Source organism: Hemicordylus capensis, chromosome 2 (genome assembly GCF_027244095.1).
Source record: "Hemicordylus capensis ecotype Gifberg chromosome 2, rHemCap1.1.pri, whole genome shotgun sequence".
Classification (NCBI taxonomy): domain Eukaryota; kingdom Metazoa; phylum Chordata; class Lepidosauria; order Squamata; family Cordylidae; genus Hemicordylus; species Hemicordylus capensis.
Window position 1 is genome coordinate 289,814,264 of NC_069658.1, and position 23,338 is coordinate 289,837,601.

At 42.0% G+C, this 23,338-nt stretch overlaps 1 protein-coding gene and 1 long non-coding RNA gene across 15 annotated transcripts in view; one reads left to right on the plus strand and one right to left on the minus strand.

Annotated features, from left to right (window-relative positions):
• Positions 1-3,229, plus strand: part of ITPR1 (inositol 1,4,5-trisphosphate receptor type 1) — a 323,955-nt gene extending 320,726 nt beyond the window's left edge. For all 13 annotated transcript variants that reach the window (XM_053296706.1, XM_053296710.1, XM_053296713.1 and 10 more), the window contains one exon: positions 1,908-3,229. In XM_053296706.1, coding sequence (XP_053152681.1) covers positions 1,908-1,994 — 87 coding nt within the window. In that variant the 3' untranslated portion in view covers positions 1,995-3,229. The remainder of the gene's footprint in view (positions 1-1,907) is intronic.
• The window catches only part of LOC128345173 (uncharacterized), a 36,306-nt gene continuing 13,169 nt past the window's right edge, over positions 202-23,338 (minus strand). For both annotated transcript variants that reach the window (XR_008316291.1, XR_008316292.1), the window contains exons 2-3: positions 4,735-4,813; positions 202-2,668 (exon numbers count right to left, since the gene is read on the minus strand). This is a non-coding gene — a long non-coding RNA (uncharacterized LOC128345173). The remainder of the gene's footprint in view (positions 2,669-4,734; positions 4,814-23,338) is intronic.

A 23,338-nucleotide genomic window follows, 5' to 3' on the forward strand; every position in this document is an offset into this window, starting at 1 on the left:
CTTTTCTTCCACCGAGTGTTTATGTATCTATTTTATGACACACAGATAGTGCAATTCAGTGTAGGTTATTTGTAGATACTAATAAAGATTTGTGATTAGGCCATAATCCCACTATGGATGTGCTTCAGAAAAATAGCGTTGTTGTCTCTCTAGCTAATAATCTAGCAAGAATTCTGTATAGTTTAAAATCTAAAATCTTCATACGAGTAATTTTACATTTTATTACCATATGCAAACATGTACATATAATTAAAAACAACCCCCTTTTTTTAAAGCCCATAATACACAAATTGCAAGAGGTTGAGTGACCTCCAGAGTTTATACAAAGATCAACAGAAGCAGAACCATTCCACCTGTCATATTTAAAATATTTATTTGTGTGTGTGTGTGCGTATGTATGTATGTATAACAGAATTCCATTGTCATGTAGCCAGAGCTCTTTAAAAAAAAAAAAAAAAAAGCCTGACCTGTTAATTACTCGGGCAAATGAAGATACACCGGTCTGAACCAGAAAATACCAATTTACTTCAGGTTTGACACTGAAACAGGAGCACTTATTTATTCAAGATTCACTCCTTCAAGAGTTCTTTTACATGGTTTAAGCATGTTATAGTTGAGGGCCAGTGTACCAACTGCTCTCTCTACTGATAATATTAGTTAGCCTTTGGAGTTAGTGCTCCAAACCCAGAAAAATTATGTTTTTAATGTAATGCTGGCTTCCTTAGTAATGATTGATGACTTTAATTATAAGTGGAAGACCTTGGTTAAAAACAAACTTCTTCAATTTGGGTTCTCCCATGAGGAAATTCTTAGGTAGGCTGTATCCACTTGTAATTCTGTATCAGCAATATGCTACTTAATAACCTGCCAGGCCTGATCATGTCCTAATCTAAGGAGTGGCATCTGTCTGGGGAAACAACTTTTTAATTCCAATCCAGCAGCGTATTTAGATAATATTTTTATCCCTAAATTTAGGCGTCCATTTACTCTTGCCCGCCTAAACGCCCTTCCAACGGCGGTTAGGGATGGTAGATATAAAGGGATTCAGTTTAATTTAAGGATTTGTCCCTGTGGAATGGGCGCCATAGAAACTACCCTTCATGTTATTTTATATTGTAAATTTTATAGTGATGCTCATTTAAAATTAATTACTCCCCTTTTGGTGAAGTTTCCAGGTCACTCCGATGAATTTTATTTAGAGTTTTTGTTATCTAACTTTTGTAAAGAGATCAGTTTCAAGGTGGCTAGGTTCTGCTACGTTGTTTGTATTATATGCTCTAGTTTTATGTAATGTTTTTGTTGTTGTACAGTCTGATCTACGATCGTAATAAAGCTTATCTATCTATATGCTGTTCTTCAGAATTTCAGTCCAGAGATTCAGCCAATATATTTAGTCATTGTGAGAAGTCCTGACAACCCCCAGACAAATGAAATGTCATACTCATTGCTCTGTTCACACATCTAACAGCAATTTTCACCACTGGGGCAGCTGACTAAAATGCCACAGTTACAGAATTTGCTGTGATCATTGGTTCGAATATTACATTTGCCCACACAAGTATGTGCCTCGGGACTCCCCGTGCAGATGGAACATTTATTGTTTGAACCAGCTCATTGTAAATACTCAGTAGGCAAGCTCCTAAGAGCCTGAGATGCATTTTCAAGTTGCCATTACTGGATTCTGGAGGCCATTGAAGTCTTGGGTGCTCTCTTTGGATTCTCCATACTGGTGTGTGGGCAGGTGGGGGTTGTCTCTGTTTTTCTCTAATTGTGTTGGTTGTATCAGATGGGAGGGTGCTCTTTGTTTCAGAATAAACCTTGACCACAGTATAACAGCAATAGCTTGCTCTGTGGTCTGGCATACAGGAGGTGCTTATGTCTACTGAGTAAATGTTTCAATTTTCCAGATGACAGAGCAGAGGAAGCAAAAACAGCGCATTGGTCTCCTAGGGCATCCTTCTTCTATCAATGTGAACCCACAGCAACCAGCATAACTCTAATGCGTGGCTTGCGTGAGTGTGTGTGTCCCTTCATAACAAGAGTGAAATTCAACCCTTAAAGCTGCTTCTGTGTATGCCTGGCTCATTATGTAAATAACTCTTTTTTATATACTGTATGTATAGAAGATTGCTATAAGAAAGTATGGGTTTATGTATATTGGCACATTATTGGGGAGAGGGTTACATTGGTGCCAAAAATGCCTTTTTATAGGAAGGAGTGAAGGACGCACCTAAATTGCACTTGAAAAGAATTATTGACTAAAATAGTATGTGACATGTATTTTGTATTTAAAAAAACTTTGGATAGCTAGTATTTATGTTTTTTATACAGTCGTGCAATATTAATTATGCAATCACACTTTACGTGTTACTCCTGTGTGTCCTAAAGGGAGTGCACATCTTTGAATCTGGTGTCATCTAATATTCTCTCAATGGCATCAAATGACAGCTAAGCAAGGCTGCTGTAAACTCTGTTCCTAGTGAGGTTTTGTTCTCCAGGGCATTTTTGTAACACATGGTATTCCAAGAGATTGACACATCTTGTTAGCAGACGTGGTAGTGCCTCTTCCCTACTCCCGCCCCTAACATTACAAGCAAGAAAGTTCTTTTGAGGGGTTTTCCCCCCAGTGTTGAGTGTCTTCGCTGGCAATTCTGTATACTCCAGAGATCTGTGGAAGAGGATAAGGTATTAACTTATGAAGAAATCAGAATTCTCGAAGGGAACTCTTTTCTTTGCACAACATGAAAACTGGGATGGTTCTACGCTGTTGGCAGATCAATGTAATATTCTAAGAGAACTTTTGTGCCATATTGGTTTATAAAACCTTAGAAGTGTTTCCAGACTCTTATCACCTCAGTCTAGTATCTATACATTTTGCTATTAATCTGACAGAAGTTCCTTCCCCTCAGCCATGCATTGCACCAAGAAGTATGAACTATCCCTTTTAGGACTCCTAGCTGAGCACTGATTTTTGTAATACTTGTAAAAGAACCACTGGTTTTGGATTGTGTTTTAGTTTTCCTTCCATTTGGTCACTTTTTGTTCCCGACAGCTGAAAAATATGAAATGAATTTTTAAAATATCTGTTGCCTAGTTTTGTACATGGTCCTCATTTTACAGAAGCAAATTCTCTGCATAAAAGAAAAAAGCAGAGAGGTCAGTGCTTATAAAGTTTGTAAATGCATAAATATAGATATTTAAATAAACAATAGAGAAATCATGTATAGTGTTTCAGTTCTGGTGGTCTCATTCTTGCCAATTAGGAGTATCAGTTGCACCTATTTTACCTCAGTTCCTCTCTTCACTGTTATAGTAATGTCTGTGGAAATCATACTACTGAGTTGGAGTTCTAAGATAGCTTTGAAGGTAATTACTACTATTTGGGGCTGTGCCAAAATACTTGCTTCTTGCAAGAAAATGTGCAACAGTTACTCAGGTGTTACTGGAGATCCATATAATTTAGCAGGTTCACATTTTTGCTGCAAGACATTACGTTTTTTTCAGGATTCAAACCACTGTGGATTGGATCCAAACTTCCTACTGTGGCCAAGGAAACTCCTTCCATGAATGGAAGGAGAGTTGTGCTCCTGGAAAGAGTCCTTGCACAAATGCAACTTTTCTTCTATTCACAAAAGGAGTTTTCACAAGCATAGCTATACATTTGGATCTACCCCAGTGTTTTAAACCTAGGAAAACGCAGTCTTTTCGCCAGTGTTCATCTGTTGTAGCAGTAAGTGCTACATGAAATGTGTGCTACAGGAAGTGTTGATTGACATATCAGTGCCCTTCCATTTTACTAACCCTTTTCATTTTGCTTTTTAATTTTTTTTTATTAACAATCTCTTGACTGGGTGCTCCAGGGAGCCCTATTCACATGTTACATTCAACGCGAGTGCACCAGTACACTTCCTGTACACAGGTTCACTTTTAAAATGAATGCATATACAGTCATTCACACAAAAAACATGTACATGTATACGGACACCTGAATGCACATACAACATAATGTCTAGATTGGACCAGGGCTCCACCACATTGTAGTGACACAAAGTGAGTCAAGGACACACAGAGAGTGGCTGGCTTGGGACAAAATAAATGGGCTGCGACCTGGGACACAGTTGAGAGAGAGTGAAAGTTTACTCTCAGTCCAGATGTAGGGTTTAGTATGTTAGGGGACAGGTTCAACCCCTATCCATGGCAATGGCAACTTGCATGTTACTGCTATTGAACCCATGGGAGTGCAATGTGCTTCTGTGTGCAGAATTGAATTGTACATCTCCTCTACAATATACAGAACTTCCCTCCACATGTACGCCACTTAACACCACTGCCAAGAAAGGGTTCAGAGGGGCAGTGCAAGCTTTTTCAAATGCTCTTCCTTCCGAATGAAACTCTTCTCCATTCACCTTCTGCTGTTATCATGAACAACTTGGACACTTAAAGGGGAAGGAAATCTGTTTGCCAATAAAAGCACGTGTAACACAAGCTGCACCTTGCAAAAAAGTAAATGCTTTATCTGATCACTCGCTGCTACACCAGTATATGGAGAATTGTGTGTCTGAATACTCAAGTCCTCTTCCAAGCTAGGCAGTCCGCTAACAAGAGGGAGCTATTTAATAAGCAAAGGTTAAAGCTTCTATGTATTTCATGCTCACTCAACAAAAATAACTGTTCCTCTTCTGCAAACTGTGCTAACTTAATGAAAGGTCTAAGAATCAGGTTAACCTTACTCACTAGTTTCCTTCCCTGTTTGGATTCCTCAGTATTCAGTTTACATGTTGATGGTAAGAAAAGCCCAATTAAGGACCTGCCACTGGGAAAAGGACAAAGGAAACTTTGTATTAGGATACATTTCTAACATATTTTGTTCTTCTTGTCCAGATTATGTCCAAATGTGGCTTGTGCCAATAAGTATATACTAGAATTAACAAACAAAAGGAAAGCATACTAATTCATTTAGACAGCAGAGTTGTATACCGCACTTCCAAAATGGCTCAGGGTGGTTTACAGCATGATAAAAACAATTAAAACAAATTAACAATTAAAATCAAACTATTAAAACACAATAAAACCAATTAAATTGTGCTAAAAACCTTGGATCAGGGCAACAATTTAAAACAATTTAAAATAGTTAATCATTTAAAACCCTGGAAGGCCAGGCCAAACAGATAGGTTTTAAGGGCTCTCCTGAAGGATGGCAATGATCTCAAATTATGAATTTCTGCTGAGTGCATTCCACAGCCCAGGAGCAGCTACAGAGAAGGCCCACCTCTGCATTGTCACCAGACAAACCGGTGGCAACTGGAGACGGACCTCCTCAGATGACCTTAATGTGCGATGGGGATCATGTAGAAGAAGGCGCTCTCTTAGATAACTCGGACCTAAGCCATTCAGAGCTTTAAAGGTAATAACCAGCACTTTGTATTTTGCCCGGAAACATATTGGCAGCAGCCAGTGTAACTGTTTCAGAACAGGCATGATACGGTCTCTCCAGGTTGCCCCAGAGACCAATCTGGCTGCCGCATTCTGAACTAACTGAAGTTTCCGGACTACGTACAAAGGCAGCCCCATGTAGAGTGCATTGCAGTAGTCAAGCCGGGAGGTTACCAGCTGATGCACCACTGTTTTGAGGTCATCTTCTTCGAGGAATGGGCACAGCTGTCGAATCAGCCGAAGCTGATAGAAAGCACTCCTGGCCATGGCCTCCACCTGAGATACCAGAGTGAGACCTGGGTCCAGGAGTACTCCCAAGCTGCGCACCTGCTCCTTTTGGTGGCGTGTAACGCCATCCAGCACAGGAAGATCTAACTCACCCCTCAGATTCTGAGCCCCCACAATGAGCACCTCCATCTTGCTTGGATTCAGCTTCAATTTGTTCTCCCTCATCCAGCCCATTACTGCCTGTAGGCAGGCATTTAGAGAATGAGTGCCATTTCCAGAAAATGAAAAGAAGAAATAGATTTGGGTGTCATCAGCATACTGATATCTCCTGATGACCTCACCCAGCATTTTCATGTAGATATTAAAAAGCATTCATCACAGAATGGAGTCCTGGGGGTCTCCATATAACAGCTCCACCATTTGGAAACTACCCGAAAGATAGGAGCGGAACCACTGCAAAGCAGTGCCTCCTATCCCCAACTCCCCCAGGCGATCCAGAAGGATACCATGGTCGATGGTATGGAACACTGCTGAGAGATCCAGAAGAACCAGCAGAGTCACACTTCCTCTGTCGATTCCCCGGTAAAGGTAATCCATCAGGCCAACCAAGGCTGTCTCAATCCTATAGCCAGCCCTAAAGCCAGTTTGAAATGGGTCTAGATAATACTTGCAAAGTATTACCATACTTGCAAAGTATTACCATACTTGCAAAGCTAACACTCTGAAAGTCAGACATGAATGATGGACATTAACATTCTAGAGCACGGCTGCACAATTTTGCCCCCGTCCCCAGTTGCTTTTGGACTACAACTTGCACCACCCCCTGCCATAGTGGTCAATTACAGGGATGTGTGAACGGTTTGTTGAGCAGGTTCGACATCAAACCTGTTCAATTCAGTAGTCTGGTGTTGCACCAAACCCCCCCCCCCTTGATTTGGCACCTGACCAACCAACACCTGGGCATTTGAGGGTGGGGGGTTCACGATCATTTTTTAAAACCAATTATTTATGACCTGGCCATGCAGAGGCCCAGTGCGGCGGCCTTCAAAATGGTTGAGGCCAGGAATGGGATGAAGACTTGCCTGAACATGGTGATTTCAAACATAATGGAGCCCAGCGGGGGTAGGAGGAAACTCTGGAGCCCCCCCCCCCACCTCCCGGAGGGAATACATACAAAAATATTATCAATTGTTCGTGAACCCCACCCAGACCGAACTGGGACAGGGGTTCGAGGGGGTGCCGGATCGAACTGGCCCGGTCCTGTTCAGAACCAAACCGCGGCAGCCGGTTTTGTATACACCCCTAGCCAATTATGGAATTATGGGAGTTGTAGTCCAATTCTGTAGGAAGGCTGAAGTTCCTCATCGCTGTTCTGGAGCTTAGCCATTTGGAGGGACCCATAAGAGCCTCACAATTATACTGCCCCTTTCCAAAGTACTTGACAATCCTATTTGTATAATCTCTGCTCATTCTCACACCATGGACTGACAACTGAAACCTTGAATTACCAGTTTCATGTTCAGTACACCATAAATCACAACAGGTGTTCTTTGTGAGGTTACAAACTCAAATATTCCTATTAGGAGAAGGACCTCATTCTGAGGAAGAGGGAAATGCTCCCTTAGAAAAGACCCTACTGTGAATGATGAGCCCATAGCCTTTCTCACGGGATAATCCTCTGGGGGATGGATTGAATCATCCTAGTAGTGGGTGATCCAATCATTAGGGAAAGACCTGTATATTAAGTAAGGGATAGGATCTAACAAGCTAGAAAATCTAGAAAGACCAGAGTCCTCCACAGAAACTCTGGGTGACAATACAAGGTCAGAAAGGAAATGTGCTACTAGGAAAACATTATTGATCAAAACACTGACAGTGACTGGGAATTGCAGGAGGAAATTAGGGATGCATCAAAGAGAGACAGAGCTTGTAATAATGGGTGACTTCAATTACCCACACATAGACTGGGTAAATTCACAGTCAGGTAATGACAAATAAGTCAAATTTCTAGATATGCTGAATAACAGTGCCCTAGAATAGTTGGTCATGGAACCAACCAGAGAGAAGGTAACTTTGGGCTTAATCCTGAGTGGCACCTAGGACCTGGTGCATGATGTCAGTGTCATCGACCTTTTAGGAAGCAGTGACCACAGTGCGATCAAATTCAGCATACATGTGGGGAGAGAATCACCAAGGAAGTCCAACACAGACACTTTGAATTTCAGAAGAGGAAACTTCTCTAAAACGAGGAGTTTGGTGCAAAGAAAATTGAAAGGGAGAATCAGTAGATTCACTTTGCCCCAGAATGCATGGAGTTTATTTAAAACCACAATGCTAGAAGCCCAGTTAGAATGTTAAAAGGAGGAATGGTACCACCAAGTCCAGGAGGACAACAGCATGGCTGACAAGTAATGGCAAAGAAGTTATAAAGGGGAAGAAGACTTTCTTCAGAAATTGGAAGGCCTGCTCAAATGAAGATAACAGAAAGGAACACAAATTCTGGCAAAAGAAATGCAAGGTGACAATGAGGGAGGTGAAAAGCTTTTAAGAAGCTTTTTGTTTTTCTCCTTGATGCTTTTTTTAAATTTAATGTTTTTAAACATTTTATAACAATTTATATTTTGCAACAACATGCCCAAGTTGCCCCCCACCCCACCCCATACCCTCCCCCCCTTTTAGCTAAATATTCCTCAAACTATCTTTTAACCTTCCTTATTGTCACCTTATGAAATTGCCAACCTCCTTACAAAAATATATAACTTATCCCTACAATCAGGCTCTGTACGGGAGGATTGGAAAGTAGCCAATATTGGGGTTGTGGTGGACAGCTCATTGAAAGTGTTTACTGAATGTGTGGAAGCTGTGAAAAAGGCCAATTCAATGCTAGGCATCATTAGGAAAGGGTTTGAAAATAAAACTGCTAATAATATAATGCTCTTATATAAAACAATGGTGCAGCCACATTTGGAATACTGTGTATAGTTCTGGCCACCATATCTTAAGGAGGACATTGTCGAACTGGAAAAGGTGTAGAAGAGGGCAACCAAGATGATCAGGGGTCTGCAGCACCTTCTTTACAAGGCAAGGCTACAACACCTGGGAATGGGACAACTCTCTGTGGGACACCTCAACACGGCCGACTCACTGAAGTGTTTGTCGGAGATTCGCTTTGAGTTGTCCCTGCAGTGAGTCGGCCGTGTTGAGGTGTTCTACAGTGAGTTGGCCACAGACAGTTGTCCTAGACCCACAACACCTGGGGCTTTTTAGTTTATTAAAAAGATGACTGAGTGGAGACATGATAAAGGTCTATAAAAATCATGCATGGTGTGGAGAAAGTTGATAGAAATTTTTCTCCCTTTCTCATAAAACAAGAACCAAGGTGCTTTCCCGATTACATCCTAAAACAGTGTCACTACATGTCCGTTAAGTGTGCTTCCACACTGCCTGTGTTTCGTCATTGCAGTCCCTGCACTGTCAGCAAGGTGCCATTCACATTTCAGATGCCTTCTTTCAGATTTTATACTTGCATTTTAGTCCTACAACATTGCATGTATGTCGCCAAAAAAAAAAAAAAAAGCTGTATTTTCCCGTTGTATGAGGGTTACACAAGCTACTTATGTTTTCAAAACGATCTTGCTATGCCGAAGCATTTTACTGCTGAACAGCATGGTCATCCCATGAAACTGATTGCCAAGAAATTTAGGGCAAAGGGAAGTACTTTTTCATACAATATATAATCAAACTATGGCCGACAGCCTTGATGGCTTTAAGTGGGTTTAGACACATTCATGGAGGAGAGGCCTATCAATGGCTACTAGTCTGAGGGCTACAGGCCACCTCCAGCCTCAGAGGCAGGATGCCTCTAAACACCAGTTGCAGGGGAACTGAACTGAAGTGGTCCAGCTGGGGAGTGGGCATGCCCTTAGCTCTTGCCTATGGGCTTCACAGAGGCATCTGGTGGGCCACTGTGTGAAAAAAGATGCTGGACTGGATAGGCCTTGGGCTTGATCCAGCCAGACTTTTCTTATGTTCAGAGAGAGAAATGGCAGCTTTCCTCCTCATACAGAAACATCTGCTTAAATGAAATATATATTATATCTGGAGCACATTGCTCCAAACCGGAGACATCCATGCTCTCAATTAAATACACTGAATATCCCTTCTCTGTGTGTGGCTGCCCACATAATTTTCATAAAGGCTCTCAAGGGTCACAAGCAGATTGGGATTTCCTATTGAAATGAATGGGGCAAGTGGTATTCACTTAACTGTTGCACCAGAGCTCCTATACACTTGAGCTTTGGGGTGAGTTTACACAGAAAACTACTTGCAAAATCAGTAAGCAATTTGTCTGTGGCTGTCTAAACCCACGCCAAAGCAGGAACTTGAGGTTCACTCAGGGCCTAAAATGAGATGTATAACCAAGATCTGAAGTTGGGTTGCCACACCAAGTGCTTCTCCCACTGAGGTGTTACAGTATAACTTAGTTAAATTACGGGGGAACTGTAAAACCAATCTGCCAAATACTAAATTAGCCAAAATACAAATGGTATATTTCATTAATTTATAGTTTCTTATTGAAAAGAGAAAAGATTTGGAATGCATGGATTCAGTCATAAAATTAGATGTTTCAGTTCAGAATTAGGATTTCAGTGATAATGGAAAAGCCTATAGTTTCCCGTATAAAAAGTCTCTCCCCATCCCCACAAAGGACTGACAATTTAAACCTTGTATTTGTCTCCACCTATTTATGCAATGGAAATACAGATAACTGGTTATTCTCTGGTTCCTCTTCAAATCGTATAAGATAATTGGTTATGGTTAAGAATTTTCTTTGTGCACAAAACAAAGTGGATCACTAACCAAAGGAGGTGATGAGTATAATTGCCAGTTTCCTCACTAGTTCTTATCATGATATGTTTGTGTTCTTCAAATCATAATGGTAAATAGTTAAAGCTTTCAGATTTACACAGACAACAGTGTTTTGTATTCCAGTCAAGCACCTGGAATTTCTACAGACTTGGTTTATCTGTTTCAGCTAGCAGATCATCTTCTAATAAAGTTCCTGTATATCTATGAGGACAATTAAAATTAAAATCCAATTTAAAAAAATCTCAGTCAAATAACTGCATGAATTTGAGTGATTAAATTTGCATAAACTTGCATGTGAACACAGTTCTGGGGTGGGGTGAGGGGACACCATCTTGTTCTGAGATTATCCATGCATGTGGTGCAGCAAGTAACAAGTCTTAGGCATGCCCTGTGTGAGAAAGGCAGAAGAAGGTGCCTGCCACCACATGTGGCTTTTAGTTTCAATTAAACTATCTTACCTGAACATTTTTAATCTATACTGTAAGGTCTCTTTGAATATCTATACTGAGAGCCCAGAATGTAAATATTTTAAATAGGGGGAAATATGTATTTATTGCACCACTAACATCAAATCACATCCAGTTCAGTGTTCTGATACATCAGGGTGGCTGTTGCTGTGTGCTGTTTCTGTGTTAAGCATTTCGTATTAGCAGTACTTCAAATTCTAAGTAATTGCTTGAGCAACATACACAGTACTGTATATGAAAATCTGTTTTTGTTCGAACTAGGTTTTAGATATGCTAATCTGAGTCCAGGTGAAGACCTTCAAGAGAGAGACAGTGTAATAATATAAAACATTTTTTCAGCTAATTGACACAGAACAGATCTATATTTTCACAGCAGGGACTTTTCACTATGATAGGTGTGAAGGATTTCTAATTGCATAATGGAATCTTGATTGATCGTTGTCAGAAAAGTCATCATATATGCACACGTCACTTAAACTTGTCTGTCAATTTCCCTGCAGTTCTGAATAGTGTCTTAATGGGAATTTTGAACTGTCCTTTTGTGTTTATGAACAGAGCAGGCATATTTAGAGTACTTAAGACCATGCTTTGGATCTTCTCTGCAATGCCAATGTTAGATTTGGAATCCAATAACTAGATATGATACATAACATCTCTGTGGATGGATTACACCTTTTGAAGAAAAAAAGAACTCCAGAATGTATTTAGGAAAAATTAACAGTGCAGAATATATATATATATATATATATATATATATATATATATATATATATATATACACAAAATTCTCTAAGTCGTACCCGTGGCTTATACCATGCACGGCAGCTCTCACGAGATTTTGTGAGCAGAAGCACCTGATTGGGTAGTGGGATTCCATATGCAGATAGGGAGGAGGAGCCTGTGAGAGCAGAAGCACCATGGTGATTGGGCAGTGGGGATTCCATATGCAGATAGGGAGGAGGAGACTGTGATGGTTAAGGTCAGTTGGAATGCAACTGTTACTAGTCGGAAGATGTGCTTGATTGTAGAGAAGAAAGGAATTTATATATATATAAGAATAGTGGGCAGGAGTCTGCAAAGAGAGGGGTCATGCGGTTGGAAAGAGCCCCTTCAGGAGAAGGAGGCTGCTGTTGTGTGAATTATTTAGTTAGTTAGTGAATTAGTTAGTTAGATAGATTTATATGTCGCTCTACTCCCATAGGACTCAGGGCGGCTTACAAGCAAACGTACACAACAATGAATTAGATGAGGAAACAAGATAAATAAGATCTGTTCTCAGGAAGTGGGGGAGAGAGAGAGAGGAGGAGGAGAGGGAGGGGAATAAAGACAGCGGCCTGAGGGGAATGAGCGGCCACAGCAGCGGCGGCAAGGAAGGGCCCAGTCAACCACTGCTGCTGTTTTGGGGCTACCGAGGCCATTAGCAGAGGGAGGCAGGCAGGCAAGGGATGGGCCCAGGCCTGTCAGCGGCCTGAGGGGAACGACCAGTCATGGTGGTAGCAGCAGCAAGGAAGGGCCTGGTCAACCACTGCTGCCCCTATGGGGAGGAGAAGGAGTGGGGCTCGGGTGAGGAAGGAGTGGTCTCTGGGGATAGGGGGCTGCAACTTGGCCAATAGGTACCAGCAACGCTGCAGCTGCAACCAAGAGGGGTGAGTGGGATCAAGTAACGGGATGGATGAGTGACCAAGAGGGGTGAAGGGGATGGAAGCGACCAGATGGAGGAGGAGGAGGAGGAGGAGTCAGTGTGGCTCAGGTGAGGGTGGAGAGAACTCTGAGGTGAGAGGGTGTGTGGGGCAGGGGGGAGAGGAGCAATCGAGTACTAGTGCATAGATGCTCTGTGCAGGTTAAGCTAATTGCAAATAATACTTGAAGGCACAGAGTGCATTTTAATGCAGGGAGTAGATTTTAAGGCAGATCTTGCCTAAACGGCTTGGGGCAGGTTTACACATACAAGTACATCACTTATTTGCATCTGAATGCATGAACTGCCTCCAATGAAATTTGGAAAAACTCCTGTGTTTAAAGTGACAAGCCCTTTTCTGCAATGTTTGATCAGACACATGTTCTGACACATGTTCACTATTTTTGCAACCATCAAGTGATGAACTTGCAGGTGTGAATTCTGAATGGTTATAAGGAAGCACACACAGCACTGTAAGCTAGAAGAGGGCTTGACCATCACCTTGTCCTATACCTTGCATGGAGGAAGGTCCTCCAAGCACACTGCCACAGACACATGGTTTATCATTTAATCCACATGATAGAAGAATTATTGCAATATGTGTGCCAAAAACATGAGTGACAAAGGTGAAATGCTAGCATGTGCTTAGGAAAATTTGTATTGTACACTCAGATGCCATACACCTACTGCATACACTATAAGCAACAGGCAAAAAAAGAACTGCTGACTGATCTGATCTGGGGAAAATTCCTTTTCAGTCCCGTTCCTTTAGACCTTGAGCACAGAAGAGAAGCCTGTACTGTAAGAGGAAATGTGTGGGTTTGGGGTGGTTTAAAAAAAAATACAGCTTTTAGCACAAGTTTACCTTGCCTAGTATTGAATACGTGCAGCTTTCAAATGTCTCAGTGGAAAGTGGAGAGTATAAAGGGAATTTAAAGTGTTAAAAAGGCACAACAGATTCATGGAACTTTAGTGATTGCATATAAAGAGAAGATGAAGCTCTCCTATAACATCAGCAGATCTCTGTTATTGATGCTGTGCAGTATAAACCACACATAATGACCTAAGAAATGGCCATGTGTTGGCAAAAATCGAGGTAGGAGGAGGGGGAAGTAATCGTGAGCTAGCCATGAGGACAGTAGGACAGTGGCAGCTGGCCAACTCGCATCGTGTACCCAGCACTGCATTGAGGTCGGAGGGGAAGCATATTGTGCCTATTCATTCATTCATTCGATTTCTACAACGCCCTTCCAAAAATGGCTCAGGACGGTTTACACAGAGAAATAATAAATAAAGAAGATGGATCCCTATCCCCAAAGGGCTCACAATCTAAAAAGAAACATAAGATAGATACCAGCAACAGTCACTAGAGGTACTGTGCTGGGGGTGGATAGGGCCAGTTCAGGGGCAGAGCCACAACTGGGCAAATGGGTTCAAAGACCCCGGGCCACCACCAATCAGAGGCCATGCCACGCAGCCCTGACACCCCCCCCCAGCGCCTGACGTCAGACACAGGGGTGCTGGTTTAGCTCACAAGCGTGGCCCCCATGTGGCCCCCGTCCGGGAGTTAAATGGCCGCTGCGTTCACGGCGTGGCTAGGAGTGGCTCTTCCCTGCCTTTAAGGCAGGGTAGAACTGTTCCTGGCCCTGCATCTGACAGGCTCAGACTGGCCCACAAGGCAACAGGGCATATTCCCGGTGCGCCCCAGCTCCCACCCTTAAGTACCTATTCTGCTCAAAACCCAGCACCCTCCCCACATACATTCCACCGCCCTCTCAGTGCCCCCAGTCCGGCCCTGGCGTCTGACTTCAGATGCGGGGGGGACGGGGGGACGGGGCCACTGCCGCGGCCGGACATGGGCCGCTGGCGGTCTGGCTCTGCACCTGGGCCAGTTGTTCTACTCCGATTGTGGCCAACACAGGATCACTTCTTCTTCCTCCTCCCTTGTTTTTTGCCAATACATGACTGTTTCTTGCGAGCACACCAAGGGCTTTGAGCCTGGCTGGCTATTCCTCCTACCCAACCTTTGGTTGTGAGAAGCAGCCTGATCTCTTTGCTGTGTTAGAAAGACAATCACCCCTACTCAATCCACAATGGGGACTATATTCTAGCACAGGGGTCCCCAACCAGTGGTACTCCAGATGTTGCTGAACTACAACTTGCAAGAAATGGCTGGGAATGATGGGAGTTGTAGTTCAGCAACATCTGGAATGCCACAGGTTGGGAATTCCTGCTCTAGCATATCACACTTCTGACAATTAAAATGGTCAACAGTTGTCTTTCACTATTCATTTGCATTTATGAATAAACACATTGGTTTATTTTTTAAAACACCTTGTTGGTATACTGCCATTTCACTTTATCATAATTTGGGAATTAACTAGAAACAGACTGCTCTTTCACTTCCCGGGCTACCTCTATTCATCATAGAGCATATGGCTACCTGTACTATATATACAGTATATACAGTATATGTGCGCCACACAATGGCTTTGGGGTGGTTCCAAACGCAGGGGCTTTTTGAAAGCGTGATATGCAGACTGAGTGTGCCTGGCACCTGCGAGGCTACAGAGATATTTCTAATTTCTGATGCCTACTCATACAAATGGCAGACCAGGAACTGTTGTGACCACTCAAAGACTGGCTGTTGATCCCAATCCCACCCTCCCGTCCCGGCCCCAACACACACACACAAGGTACCACTTTCTTGAGATACCTTTTCTTTCACTAAAGCCCAAATAACACAGCCAGGGGAAAATCTAATGGCAGGAGAACCTAAAGTGGAATTCCTTTGCTTTACCTTCGGTAATAATTTTGAGTGGATGAATGACTATCAAGTATACCTAGAGCAAAATTATCTCTTCATCTTCTACTGTTAGCCCCAGCTGATTTGTTTTTGAGCAACCATCTACGATGTTGGAAAACCCCTGTAAAATACTTTTGCTTTAAACAGAAAGTACCAAAAACTCCACCAGTTTTGCATTGCAAAGCAGTGGGTAAAGATGTGAGTAAAGCATCATGTCTGTGGCTTTTGTGGGTGGATGCATCTTGAAATGACTGTTCTCCTCTATCAAAAGGGAAATCTGCATGTCATGTCTGTATAAGACAAGGGAAATCTATGGTAACAAATATCTTCCCATCAGTTAACACAAACTGTTAACCACATACCCCGTTGTCTTCTAAGCTACTAACCTTGCACAGTAAGCATAAGACACACACATTGCAACAAACTGATAGAAAAGATTGTCAACATTGTTTCAGAAATGCAGTTCATATGCTTATCAGTGTACAGGATTGTACTCAAATATTTATAGGTGAGCTGCTCACTTTGACTTTTGTTGTAGTCATATTTCTCACCGCCTGTCAACAACAATGAACAAAGTGCCAGTCAATGACATTGTTACAATTCATTTTAATTGTCCTACTATCAGTGGTACTTTGCAGCCTTAATATTATATTATTTCTTGTTTACACAGTCAGACAGGTGTTATTGACTGGTTTGTTTTATCCAGACATCAAGTCCTTCCCAAGCACCTGGGATAGCTGAATTTTATTGTGAATTGTTATAGATATTGTTGCAGAATATAGGCTGTTCCCAGTAAAGCTGCTTTTTGTAATTGGCTGATGGTGATTGCTGTGGCCCCTATGGTGTTGAGGTGCTCTTCAAGGTCTTTTGGAACTGCACCCAGGGCGCCAATTACCACTGGGATTATTTTGGTCTTTTTCTGCCACAGCCTTTCAATTTCAATTTGTAGATCTTTGTATTTGGTGATTTTTTCTATTTCTTTTTCTTCTATTCTGCTATCCCCTGGTATTGCTATGTCAAATATTTTGACTTGTTTTTCTTTCTTCTCGACTACAGTTATATCTGGTGTATTGGGTGGCAGATGTTTGTCTGTTTGTAGTCGGAAGTCTCATAATATTTTTACATCTTCATTTTCTTCAACTTTTTCAATTTTATGGTCCCACCAATTCTTGGCTACAGGTAGCTTGTATTTTTTGCAGACGTTCCAGTGTATCATCCCTGCTACCTTGTAATGCCTTTGTTTGTAGTCAGTCTGTGCAATCTTCTTACAACAGCTGATCAGGTGGTCCACTGTTTCATCTGCTTCTTTACAAAGGCGGCACTTGCTGTTTGTTGTGGATTGTTCGACTTTTGCTCTTATTGCATTTGTTCTTAGTGCCTGTTCTTGTGCAGCCAGTATTAAACCCACTGTTTCTTTCTTCAAGTTGCCATTCTTAAGCCATTGCCAGGTCTTGGTGGTGTCTGATTTTCCACTTATATTGTACAAATATTGACCATGCAGGGGCTTATTTCTCCGTTTTTCTGTTCGGTTCTTGACTTGTTCTTTCTTGTAGGCCTGCTTTGTTTCATTGGTATTGAATAGTTTCTCGTTCTTGACCATTTGAAGTGCATCTTCTTCACTGTCCTTAATATATTCTTCAAGGCCTCTTTTCTCCTCCTCTACTGTTTGATGGACTTGCAGCATTCCTCTTCCACCTGAGCTGTGAGGGAGGTAGAGCCTATCTACATCACTGCGGGGGTGCAGAGCATGATTGATGCTCATGATTTTCCTGGTCTTACGATCTAGCGTCTCTAGCTCTGCCTGGGTCCAGTCTATTATTCCTGCAGTGTATCTGATAACAGGTATAGCCCAGGTGTTTATGGCTTGTATGGTGTTCCCGCCATTGAGTTTGGACTTGAGGATTTTTCTAACTCTCCTGATGTATTTACTTCCAATTTTTCTTTTAACTTCAGTGTGTGCGATGTTATCAGCCTGGAGAATGCCCAAGTATTTGTAACGTTCTTTCTCTTCCAGGTTCTTGATCTTGCTTCCATTGGGCAGTTCTATTCCTTCTGTTTTTGTTATTTTTCCTCTGTTCATTATTAATGCAGCACACTTGTCTAGTCCAAACTCCATTGCTATATCGCTACTGAATATACAGACAGTGTTTAGCAGTGATTCGATTTCTGACTGGGACTTTCCATACAACTTCAGATCGTCCATGTACAGCAGATGGTTTATTTTACTTGATCTTTTAGATGTTTGGTATCTGAGGCCTGTTTTGTTTAGTATTTGTGAAAGTGGGGTCATGGCGATTACAAACAATAGAGGGGATAGTGAGTCCCCTTGAAAAATGCCTCTTCTAGTGCTAACCTGTCCAAGTGCCTCGCCATTGATTGTTAACTGTGTACTCCACATGCTCATTGCTTTTTAAATAAATATCTGAATGTTTTTGCTGACACCAGTTGTTTTTAAACATTTTAGTATCCATGTGTGAGGCAATGAATCGAAGGCTTTCTTGTAGTCAATCCATGCAACGCTTAGATTGGTTTTTCTTCTCTTGCAGTTTTCTAAAATCATTTTGTCAATCAGCAGCTGGTCTTTTGTGCCTCTGGTGTTCGGGCAATTTCCTTTCTGTTCAACTGGAAGCTGTTTGTTAGTTAATAAGTGTTGCATCACTTCATCTGCTATTATTCCAGTTAATAATTTGAACATGGTTGGCAGGCAGGTTATCGGTCTATAATTACTTGGAACTGCACCTTTTGCTGGGTCTTTCATTATGAGATGAGTTTTCCCAGTTGTTAGCCATTGTTCAATATCACCGCCTTTCATAATGTGATTGAACTGTTTTGATAGTTGTTTATGAAGGCTTGTTAGGTGTTTAAGCCAAAAGCCATGCAGTTCATCGTTGCCTGGCGCAGTCCAATTTTTAATTTTCTTTGCTCTTTCAGTTATTAATTCTGGTGTTATTATTAGATCTTGCATTTGTTGGTTACATTTTTTGACCGCTTTCATCCAGCCTGCTTGTTTATTATAATCTATTGAATTGTCCCATAATTTTCCCCAGAATTGCACTGTTTCTTCTTTATTTGGTGTTTCTAGGTTTCTTGCAGTTTCTCCTTCTATGCTTTGGTAGAAACGTCTCTGATTCGACTGGAATTGGAGATTCTGCCTGTGTTGTGTAATTCTGGCTTCATATCTGCTAATCTTCTTTGACACTGCTGTTATTTGCTGCTTTATTATTTCCAGGACTTCTCTAATTGTCCTTGAATCTAGGTGGTATTTTTGGATCAGATACTGTTTGGTGTTTTCATTCTTCAGCTTCTTGTCTTTCATATCTTTCAATTTACTAGCATCTGATCTAAGCCTGGAGATTTTATTTTCTAATCTAATCTTCCATTTAGGTAATGTGCTGCTTTCTTTTTTGACAGGTCCACTGATCTTATATCCGAGCTCTTGTGTTGTTATTGTTGCTGCACTGTACATTAGTTGGTTTGTTTCTTGCAAATTCTTGGTGGTTCTTTCTGCAAGTGCAGCATTGACATCTTTTAATGCCTGAGCAAGTTGTTTTTTGGCAACTGTTTTTAGAGCTGGAAGTCGAACCGTGGTGGTTGTTTGGTTCATGTGCTCAGTTATTTTTTGCTTTAGTTCTTGTTGCTTTTCTGTTAAACGGCATTTGGGTTTTTGAGGTGAAGGCAAAGGGGAGGTTGCCTGGTTTTGATTTTGAAACAGTTCAGCAACAGTGGCATCCTCGATTTCCAACACCTCCTCCACCTGCGCCTGAGCAACTTCTTCAATTGGTGATAATTCTTCTTCCATATCTTGAGCCTGTGTTGCTCTTTGCAGTTCTTCCAGCTCAACTCCTGTGAATACTTTATTTCTTATTATGAATCTTCTCTGGTCTGCTAGCCTTTGTTCTGTTATTTCTGTGTCTGGATGCCTCTCTTTCCAAATTTGGTACATTCTTTTTAAATAACCTCTTCTAGTTGGACTAGAATTGTCATAGCAGATCATTATTTCCTTGTTGGCATTTTTCTTATATATTTTTCGGTTAAGCGACGTTTCTTCCAGTAACTTTGCTGTCTCCAGCCCTGGTTGCTCAACTGAAGATCCTGAGTCCTGTTGCCCACTTGCCACCAGATGTCCAGGAACTATAGCATCTGGCGCAGTCTTTGTTGACCCGGGTGACGACCGATCCGGTATAGATTTATTAAAGTTACGTCTCACCATATTGTTGATGGGAGAGGCACTCTTTGTCTGGCTCCTCTGGTGAGACCTGTCCAGTATGGTTGGACCTCTGGCATAGCTCTCACCTTCATCAGAGCACACAAGCCCCACAACCACGCCAAGGTAATGCCTCACTGGGGGTTGTTGTTGTTGTTGTTATTTTACACAGTCAGACAGGTGTTACTGACTGGTTTGTTTCATCCAGACATCGAGTCCTTCCCAAGGACCTGGGATGGCTGAATTTTATTGTCAATTGTTATAGATATCGTCGCAGAATATTGGCTGTTCCCAGTAAAGCTGATTTTATACGGAGAGCTATAGGAGTTTCATCTAAAGATTATGTTGAACTAGCTAGGAAGAACGCAGAGGGAATAGGGAAAATCAATGGCTATGTATTCCCTATCAAAGCCAGGATATAGGAATACTAAATTTAGAGAAGGGGATGCAGTATTAAAAGTCCCATATGTGACAGGAAGCTTTACCTGGGAGGCACAGCAGAGTCTTAACAAACACGGCTTGGAAGTGAATGTTATTTGTACAGCCCCGATGACCTTGAGACAGCACTTGGTAAAATCCAGACTGTATGATAATAAATGTGAAGTTGAAGACTGCCTAATTTGTGAGAATAAAGAGTGGAGGTGTCAGACCAAAGGGGTGATACATAAAATGGTGTGCTTGAAGTGCATGCAGTTTTATATTGGCAAAACCAGTCAACCTCTGATAAAAAGATATAAGAAACATCTGGCAGACATACAGCATAGAGACAGAACAAAACCATGGGCAGTGCCAGTTAAAGAATAACATCAAGGCAGAGAGTAGTGAATACAAAGATATTCACCTTGGCTGTGGAGACAGATGTGAGGAAATGAAAAATCAGAGAAGCCATATTTATAGTTGGGTGTAACTGTTCTATATATGTTAAAGAGGAAATGAGGGAAGCAATGAAATTCATTCATTATTGAGTGTATGAACTTCAGTATGCTTTTGTGTTCTTTTCCCTCCTTCCACTGTCCCACCCCCAACAAAAATTCAGCCATCCCAGGTCCTTGGGAAGGACTTGATGTCTGGATAAAACAAACCAGTCAATAACACCTGTCTGACTGTGTAAACAACAACAACAACAACAATAATACACCCCTAATTGAGAGTGGGTGAATAAATCACCTTACTCATGGGAGGAGCTGCTGCAATAGTTTAAGTGCCCTATTACAAGACTTTAGGGCTTCTGTTATTAGAGTAATTCAGGGCCATTAATGGCCTATTCAGAAACATCCCCTGGCTTCCTGGACTCTTAGGCAGTGATTTACTTCAGGAAAAAAACTGGTCAGCTACCAAACTGGCCAGTACCTCAAAATTGGTGCAATTCTGCACTACATGAATCTTGCACAAAAACTGACTGTTAAATCAGAGTGTCCCCCCTCCCCGCTTTCATAAAAGAAAAATGGGGCACAACCATGGAAGTGTAGAAGGAGTGGGCAGAGAGTGTTTCAAAAACTCTGGAACAGGGAGGGGACATGTCCTGCACATGGAAATCCAGACTGGTCTGTATCAGGCTGGAATTCTAACAGTATTGCGCAAGCATGGGATTTTGCCTATTTCTACTTCTGGCTGCAGCCTATTTGGGTATGCTGGATGCAACATTCTTATTGAAGAAAGTTGAACATATGATCATATGCCAACCACGACCTGAGTATCTGCGATTTGGCAAGATTTTTTGGTAATTTGGGGTGGTGGTTTGTGATTTCTGGGGGTTTGGGGGTGATTTCTGGGGGAACCCCCTCCTCTTACTGTTCATTGGGAATTTAAAGGGATTCCTGGTGATTTATTATTATTTTTTGTCATCTTTTATTTATGTTTAGGTCTTTTCGCTACCACGATTCCCCTAACCCCCTTTTTTGCAATGCTTTTCAATTGCTTGTCAACCGCGAATTTGCCAACTGCGAGGTTTTCCCGGAACGGAACCCTCAGGGTTGGCAAGGGACTGTATAATCTGTATGTAACCTCTATTTTGTAAGGGAGTCACCTTAAATTCAGGGTCATCTTCTATTCAGGTAAATACAGTATCATTTCACAAAGGACTGCATGGCTCACCAACTCAATTGTGAGCATTTTCACTTGGAATTGAGACCCATTTATTTCACTTAAACATAATTCTGAGTAAGCCTTATTCGGGATGCAACTGGACAAGACAGTGGGAAATCTAGGATTGGGTCTCCCATATGCATTTTAAAATATCAAAGCAGCTGTGTTAAACCAGAACAGAACAATGGCAGGAAGAGGTTCATACTTTCTACCTTGAAGGGGCATCATTAGAAGCTGGCATGGGCCCCCAATGAATTGCTCAGATCCCTAAAGCTCATCAGCCACCATGTACAGTGGTGTAAACAGGTCAGCAATCCCATCTCCGACCCATCAGTCACCAACACTCCTTGCTGCTCACGCTTAAAGCACAGTTTGTCTGAATAGGAAAGTGTCATATCTATGATTACAAGGCGGAATCACCCACCGGACAGGGCTTCTGACCCATATTCAGCATTGTAAGCACATTCAATGCTTTTTAGAAAAAAGTCTGAATAAAGCTAATGTAAGGCACAAGTAAGACAAGCTGCATTGTCTCTTTAAATGTATCAATTCAACTTTCATTCAGTGGGCCCTTTCTCTCGATCAGGGACCCAGGAAGGAAGGTGCACGGGGAGGAAGGCTACAGAAGCTTACCTCCCCCACAGATGACTGGGTCCCAGTTGCCAGGCAGATTAATTAATTTAATTTATTCGATTTTTACACTGCCCTTCCAAAAATGACTCAGGGCAGTTTACACAGAGAAATAATAAATAAATAAGATGGATCCCTGTCCCCAAAGAGTTCACAGTCTAAAAAGAAACATAAGATAGACACCAGCAACAGTCACTGGAGGTACTGTGCTGGGGGTGGATAGGGCCATTTGCTTCCCCCCTGCTAAATAAATAGAATCACCACTTTCAAAAGGTGCCTCTTTGCCAAATTAGCCGGGGTCACGCACCCAAATGATCCACTGCTGCCCCAGGCAGCATGGGGTTGCGGGGCGGGGGGAGGGGGATGCATCATCCCAGCCCCTGGAAATCCCACAATGCACCATGCATTGTGGGTAACCCCCAGCAATGGGCAGGCGCCCCTCAGTGTCTCAGCGCTGGCCAGCCGGTGCTGACACAGGGTTAGTTAAACAGGGTTAAGGGAGCAAGTGCTCCTTTAACCTTGTTTAACAGCCAGGCTCCTGCTGCTGAGACGCTGCTGGGAGCAGTGCAGGTCCTGGTGGATCTCATGGGCAGCCAAGTCCAGGCTTGGCTGCTTCATTCAGTCATTCATTCATTCAATTTCTATACTGCCCTTCCAAAATGGGTCAGGGCGGTTTACAAATAAAACAAAAGCAGTTAAAAATCAATCAATAATTAAAACATAGATTTTAAAATACCATAAAACAACAGTTAAACAATACAAACAGTTAAAAACCCTGAAAAACCAGGTACATTAAAACCTTTTACAACAATTTAAAAACTCTGGAAGGCCAGGCCTCTCTTAAGGGCTCTCCTAAAAGCCAATAAAGAGTTCAAATTACAGATTTCTGCAGGGAGTGCATTCCACAGTCCAGGAGCGGCTACAGAGAAGGCCCGCCT